The sequence below is a fragment of the Mus pahari genome, chromosome 2 (genome assembly GCF_900095145.1).
Source record: "Mus pahari chromosome 2, PAHARI_EIJ_v1.1, whole genome shotgun sequence".
In the NCBI taxonomy this organism is placed as follows: domain Eukaryota; kingdom Metazoa; phylum Chordata; class Mammalia; order Rodentia; family Muridae; genus Mus; species Mus pahari.
Genome location: NC_034591.1, coordinates 126958098 through 126965810, shown reverse-complemented (window position 1 = coordinate 126965810; position 7713 = coordinate 126958098). Strand labels below are relative to the sequence as shown.

At 37.8% G+C, this 7713-nt stretch overlaps 1 protein-coding gene across 2 annotated transcripts in view; it reads right to left on the bottom strand.

Moving 5' to 3' along the window:
• Nucleotides 1–7713, bottom strand: part of Grm7 (glutamate metabotropic receptor 7) — an 858724-nt gene that overhangs the window by 435680 nt on the left and 415331 nt on the right. For both annotated transcript variants that reach the window (XM_021189985.1, XM_021189986.2), the window contains exon 4: nt 413–567. In XM_021189985.1, the coding sequence (XP_021045644.1) occupies nt 413–567 (155 nt within the window). The remainder of the gene's footprint in view (nt 1–412; nt 568–7713) is intronic.

The window sequence follows — 7713 nt, the reverse complement described above, 5'->3', positions numbered from 1 at the left end:
GTGAGTTCCAGGACAGCCAGGGCTACACAGAGAAACCCTGTCTCCAAAACCCTGCCACAGAGAAAAGTTCTCTCTGACAATGAGGGTTGCTGCTGCACACACACTTGGATGTGTTATTGTTTTAGTTCTTAGTCATGGTGATGATTTCTCCTTAGAAAGCTCTTCAGAGTGAGAAAACAATCTATGCTAATTTCAACATTACCATAAAATAATATAATCTCTACAAAAAAAAGTATTGTCAACAAAGGGAGCAGACCAGGTGTGCAGCTTCATTTGCACCCCATCACCCTACTCTGGAAAACATACTTTATAAATCCTGTATGAACATTAAACACCCTGAAGACTTTAGTCTGGGTCACCCAATGGCATGTAGCCCCCTCGTCACACATGCCCCTGCTGGCAAAGCACATACCTTCCACAGTCGCTCTCTTAGGTTGGATGGTGATGGCTCCTTCTGCAATATCTTCATGCTGATGTAGTGGGTTGATTTTGGAACCCCAGCTGTCTGACCCGACCCAGAGAAAATGTCCTACTTGGTCAGCTCTTTTGGCTGCTGCAAGGATCTGCCTATGGAAGGAAACACAAAAGAGGATACAGGTACAGAAACTGAACCCAAGCATTTTCAAAATCAAGTAGAGCCAAAACAACTCTGCCATTTGAAAACATCAGTAATCAATAGCAAAAGATATGAGGATTTTGATCTTGCATATGTAAAGAGATGTGCAATCCAATAGCAATAATATCAAAGCCCTTTGATTAAAACAAATTAAATGTGGTAAGAGTCAATAAATAAATAAATAAATAAATAAATAAATAAATAAATAAATAAAGAGATAAACATGCACTAAGCTGAAGATGTCTATTCACATGTATTAGAAATTGTATGGCCTCAGTGGGAGGGGATGTGCTTAATAACTTGATGCCCCAGGGAAAGGGGGTGCTGGTAGGGATGGGGTAGGGGTGGCTGGCTGGGTGGAGGAGCACCCTTTCAGTGGTGGGGGGAGAAGGAGAGGGTGAAGACCTCAGAGAGGACAGACCAGTAAAAGGATGACTTTTGGAATGTAAATAAATAAAATATTTTAATAAAGATTTAAAAAGATAATCTGTGAAACCCAAACTAGAAATTGATTCTAAATGCTTTTCCAATATTGGCCAAATAAACTTTTATTTTACTTCATTTTGCACCTTTGTGTTTCAAGTGGAAAGGTGAGAATAGTGGTAAATTTCATTTCTAGAAAGTACTATGTCAATATAAACCACAGTTCTCCAGTCATTTATTAAAATAAACAGGACTCTACTGTCACCCATAAAGTTCGTTTTTTGTGTGTGTTTAGAGATGAATATGGTCTGCAAATATCAAGGCAACAAGAGAAAAAATATGAAAAGTCAAAAAGTATCAGCGAGAAAGTCATCATAATAGGATGCGGGAAAGAGGTAAAAAAAAAAAGAGAGAATTGTGTATACGCACACATACTATACATATGTCTACACACAAGCATACACACACATTCATGCTAATCTACTCATGCAACTTCACTTCATCCACATATACAAACCATATACAAACATACACATGTCCAGGTACACACACATTCCTTCCTTCTCCCCCTCTCTCTCCCACATTTCTCTCCCCACCCCTCTCACACACACACATATTTTCATCACTCAGGACTTTAAATTATCAGGCACTGATTCAGTCGTAAAGAAATGAGGATGTGTTTAAAAACAAAATAAGAAATAGGGAAAAGTCACATCTCATTTTTTTTTCTCCCAGACAAAAAGTGGATTGCTAATTTTTTAATAAAATGTTAAGAAATTGTTCCCCAATAGTGTGAACATCCAACAACATGTAGAGAAATAGCTGTTATATGAAACAGGAGGAAAAGAATGGGAAGGAATAGGCAAGTACCAGTGTGCTAAGAACTGAGCAGTGAGGCTACTTAAAGGAATTAAACATTTCCTTAAACAAATTGTACCAGGAGGAAAACAGTATTCTGGATTGTTTCATTATTGGCTGCTGGCAAAAAAAAAAAACAAAACAAAAAAAAAACAAAAAAAAACCTACAAATCTGACAGGCAGGAATAATTTAATAAAATAGCCAATTCTGTACGTACGGCGAACCACATCAGTTTTTTTAAATTGGCTATAATCTATTTACTTTTCAAATCTTATCCCCCCCTCTCAGTTTCCCCTTCAAAACCCACCTATCCTCTCCCCTGTCCCCCTGCCTCTGTAAGGGTGCTTCTCTCACCTACACAACAAGTACCCCCTCACCCCCCCTAGCATACCCCTATGCTTGGGCATTAAGCCTTCACAGGACCTAGAGGCTCCCCTCCTATGGATGCCAGACAAGGTCATCCTCTGCTTCATATGCAGCCGGAGCCATGGGTCACTCCATGTGTACTCTTTGGTTGGTGGTTTAGTCCCTGGGGGCTCTGGNGGGTCTNGNTGGTTGATACTGTTGTTCTTCCTATGGGGTTACAAACCCCTTTAGCTCCTTCAGTCTTTGCCCTAATTCCTCTGTTGGGATTCCCACACTCAGTCCTGTGGTTGGTTGTGAGCATACACATCTGTATTGGTCAGGCCTCTGGCACAGCCTCTCAGAGGACAGCTATACCAAGCTCCTGCCAGCATGCAATACTTGACATCAGCCCTAGAGTCTGGGTTTGGTGTCTGCCAATGGGATGGATCCCTACCCTACGTGTGGCAGTGTTTGGATGGCCTTTCCTTCAGTCTCTGTTCTACTCTTTTTCCCTGCATTTCCTTCAGACAGGAGCAATTCTGGGTTAATATTTTTGAGATGGGTAGGTGGCCCCATCTCTCAACTGGGGGCCGTGCCTTACCTCTGAATATGGTCTCTACATGTTCTTTCTACCCTTCCTTGGGTTTTCAGCTAATATCATCCCCGATGTCCCCTTGGATCCCCTTGCCTTCCTGGAATTTGGGACTTTCTAGTCTCTACTCTTCCCCCATCAGTTAATAAGTTCATGTCTACAGCTATCTAGTGCTTACCCCAACTCTCCACAGGTAAAAGAAGACCTCATTGGCAAAGGACACCAGTGTAAAGGTGAGGAAGAAATGACAAAGGAGAAAGTGTCAAATTTATTATAAATTTATTTAGCTAAGATGTAAAAGGATAACCAACAGCAAGATAATGGAAAGAATGAAGAACATAAAAGAGAATGTGTTTTTTTAAAAATGAAAAATTGTAGTTCCTTTTGAGAAAGAATGATTAAGAAAACAAAATCAAATCTTAAAAGTAAACAAAGTTGAAACAAGTATAAGATTACACAATCAACATTTCCTGAACAAATATGCAGGAAACTAAACTATTTTAGACTGTGCCTCATAACTTTTGTCAAGACATTTCCAGAGATCATTTCTATAGTTCATTATTACGCATTAACTGAGAAATTGAGTGGATGAATTTGTGAATTAAAAAGCTAAACTGCTGTAAGAATAGAGAACAAAACATGTTACAAAAGTAATATCATTGGAAATAGTATATGCTATAAAGCAGAGAACTCAGAAAAAAAGAAAACAGAAAATCGGATTATTAGGTGTTAATCAGAGGATTTTTCACATGTACTCAATGTACTTGTGATTTCCTTTCCACTAGAGAGTTACACTGGCATATGTCATAAAAATAAGGAATTCCCAACAAATAAGTACTCAACATTGTTTACGAAATAATTTCTGGGGCAAATACTGTTTTAATAATCATGAGACACATTGTCAACCGGCCGAATACTAATTGCAAAATCAGGATAAGAAAAGTTATAGGCATCATACACGTAATTTTATTTTTATAGAAAATGATATAGTTGTTTTTGATGTGGATACCTTGAAGAATTTAAATGTACTACATGCATGCAGATGTCCTCAGAGGCCAGAAGAGGGTATCAGATTTTCTCATGATGGAGTTACAGGAAGTTGTGAGGTGTGGAATATGTGTGCAGGGTTCTTCACAAGAGCAATAAGTGCTCTTAAACAATGAAGGAACCATCTCTCCAGCCCTGAAATATGTTTTTCTTTAGTTTACTCTTTTAAAGGAAGTTATTTAAGAATGTGTTTCATAGCTGGGTGGTGGTGGCACAGGCCTTTAATCCCAGCACTTGGAGGCAGAGGCAGGCAGATTTCTAAGTTTGAGGCCAGCCTGGTCTACAAAGTGAATTCCAGGACAGCTAGGGCTACACAGAGAAACCCTGCCTCAAAAAACCTAAAAAAAAAAAAAAAAAGATGTATTTCATATATACATATATATACACACATACAATACATACATATTACATACATGTGCAATATATGATATATATGCATTATAAAAGTCTTTTGGGAACAAGAGAAGTCAGGGCGGGAGAGAGAATACAGGAAGGAGAAATCTTAGCAGCATTGTAACTGTTCCCAGAATCAGAGTAACTGATGGAATTCTCCCAAAAATGTGCCCAAAAATTTGAGTTTAAGATTATTGACTTAAGAACCTGAGGGAAACAGATATGCCTGTAATGTCAATAATAATGAGAGAATACTAAAACTAACTAAATAATGAAATAAAACTAAATAAAAACAGTATTATATTAACTTTAGGTTACAACAACAACAACAAAACATTACATCATAGCACCAAAAGAAAATAAGTGCTTAATTCTGCAGTTAGGTGTTCACATACCCATAATAATGTAAACACTAATTTTCGTACAATAAACAGAAATGTGGCATAAGGATTTGGGGACCTTAGAAGGGATTTAATGATTTAAATCATCTTGGATATGAATAAGTAGCACTGTAGGGAATCAATGATTCTAACCTAGCCTATCTGCCCATTGTGTATGTAAACCCAAAGAACATTAATGAGTTGTCATTTTTTTTGTTTGTTTGTAATAACACCATTTTGTTTTGTATATGCATGAACTACTGAAGTCTTGGTTTTCACCAATGACTTTCTTTTTGTTTGGTTTTGATTGGATATTTTCTTTATTTATGTTCCAAATGTTTTCCCTTTTCCAGATCTCCCCTTCAGATACAACCAGACCCTCCCCCTTCCTCTATGAGGGTGCTCTCACACCCTCCCCTGGCATTTCCCTACACTGGGGCATGAACACCCTCAGGCTCAAGGGCCTCTCCTCCCACTCATGTCTAATAAGGTCATGCTCTGCCACCTATGTGGCTAGTGCCATGAGTTGCTCCATGTATATTCTTTGGTTGGTGGCCCAGTCCCTGGGAGCTCTGGTGAGGGGATGGGGGATCCAGCCTGTTGCTCCCTCCATTGGGCTGCACACCCCATCAGCTCCTTCAGTCCTTTCTTTAACTGCTCTATCAAAATAGTCATCTAAAAAAACAGAGCAAGAGCGTAGGCTAGAAAGCAGACACTCTACACTAGAGTGATTTAGCAGTGGTTTGTAATTGCACAGGGCTGGTGACATGGCTCCGTGAACAAAGGTACTTGGTACTAAACCTGAGAACTTGAGTCCTATTCCACAAGTTGGAAAGAAACAACCAACACATGTTGTCCTTTGATCTCCACATGCTCATACATGTATGTGAGTCTGGACACAGATATAATAATGTTAAAACTAATTAAATAAATATATATGTTTTCCCCAAAATATAATAATGGGACTCTCAATAAAAAAACATTTAGTTTATATGTCAAAAGCTACAGTAAAACAGGAAATTAATTTTTAAAACTATGAATATTTTCTTGATTTCATTGTAATGAAATTGGCCGATATAGACATGTGCATGTATTGTGTGTGTGTGTGTGTGTGTGTGTGTGTGTGTGTGTGTGTGTGAAATAAGCAGTTTTATTAAACCACAGGTATGAGGAGATGATAATTTGATGCTAAACAGTTTAGAGAAGTGATGACATCTGATACAGTGGAAATGTTAGAAGTAGCCAAGACAACAGGATGATACCAGATACATATGAACAAATGAGTACTTGCTCAAAGTATATACAGTGACTAAATTTTAATCTGAATCACAAAATGTGCATGTAGCACTTGAGCAATATCCACTCTGCAGGAAAATGCTTGAGTGCATTTACAACGTTCTTGAAAATCTTAACCTGTATTTAATTAGAGGTTCTCTGTGAATGTCAAGGCACTGGGTTTTATAAGACATGGTTTTAATTACTACTTGTAATCATTTACTTAGAGTTTTAATTTTTCCACAGAATCAGGGAGGTAAAATTTACAGGATCATTTTATTTAAAAAAGCAAAAGCAACTCTTATTTTCTAAGGAATTTACAGTGGACATGTGTTTAGTTTTATATGGAGGGGCAAATTGTGAAGACAGATTTTTGTTATTCCTTAAAATCCAAATTATCAATACCCATGACTGATTTAGCATTTAACTTCCCTTCAAAATTGAGATATTAATGTCATCTTATTGCTATTCTCAAAGTATTTGAAGTTAATGCTGTGAGAAATGTCAAAATTTTTTCGTCTTTACTGTTTGAAAGAAAGAATCAACATTGTGGGTATTTTGTAATATTCCGATGGTTCTGCCTTTAAGAACTCATTCTAGAAGTAACATGCACTGGACTTTTAATCACTGCTCAGAAAACAAGATGCTAACATATAAACATCAATACACAATAGTATTTAAGCACAGGGCAAGGCCGGGGCCAAGTNGTGGGAGTGGGTGGGTNGGGGAACAGAGGTGGGGGGAGGGGTATGGGAATCTTTCGGGATAGCATTTGAAATGTAAATAAAGAAAATAATAAAAAAATAAAATAAAATAAAATAAAATAAAAATTACATCAATTATAAAAAAACAATGTACATACTTTATGAGTCTATTACATATTTTATCTAGAAATATAAGTCATACACTATATGTCAAAAACATTATAATCGTAATCACAGAACCATCTTAAAATATCATCGTAGATATACTTTGCCAATGTATTACATATTAGTAAATATTTAAAGTAAGCAAAACAATGATGTGTAAATTAGTTGACAAGACTATCAATAGCATCAGGGTGAAAACTGGAGCCCAAAGACCATTCTAATGAAGACAAAACCTCAAAAGTAATTAAAAAGCAAAAAGGAATAAGACATCCTGAGGTTGATGCAAACAGCATAGCATTAGGAGGGAAATGATATGTTTAATGGGAATCCAAATCTTTCCCAGGAAGGGCATATATGAAAGAGAATCTCAGATAAAACAAACACAGCGGTTAGTAAAGCAATGTCATTAGTAACAGACATGTGCATGAAGCACACAGAACATGATGGTAGATCTGGATCAAACAGGTATGTGGACAACGATATATGTAGTACATGTGAGGTCAAAATAATAAAAACTGAATTGAGTTTTCACACTATTTTGGCCAAATTACCCCTATACTTGCAATTCTAGCAATCAAAGGATGAGGCAGGAGGATGATAAATGGCCAACTTGGATTACAAAGGAAAACCATGGAGTTTGACAGTAAGGAAGAGAGCAAGAGCAAGAGAGGGAGAGAAGGAAAGGAAGGGGGAGAGGGAAAAGGAGGGGGGAGGGAGAGGGAAAAGGAGAGGGAACAAGTTCGAGGCCAGCTTGGTCTACAGAGCGAGTTCCAGGACAGCCAGGGCTACAGAGAGAAACCCTGTCTCAAAAAACCAAAACCAAGGGCTGGTGAGATGGCTCAGTGGGTAAGAGCACCCGACTGCTCTTCCAAAGGTCCGGAGTTCAAATCCCAGCAACCACATGGTGGCTCATA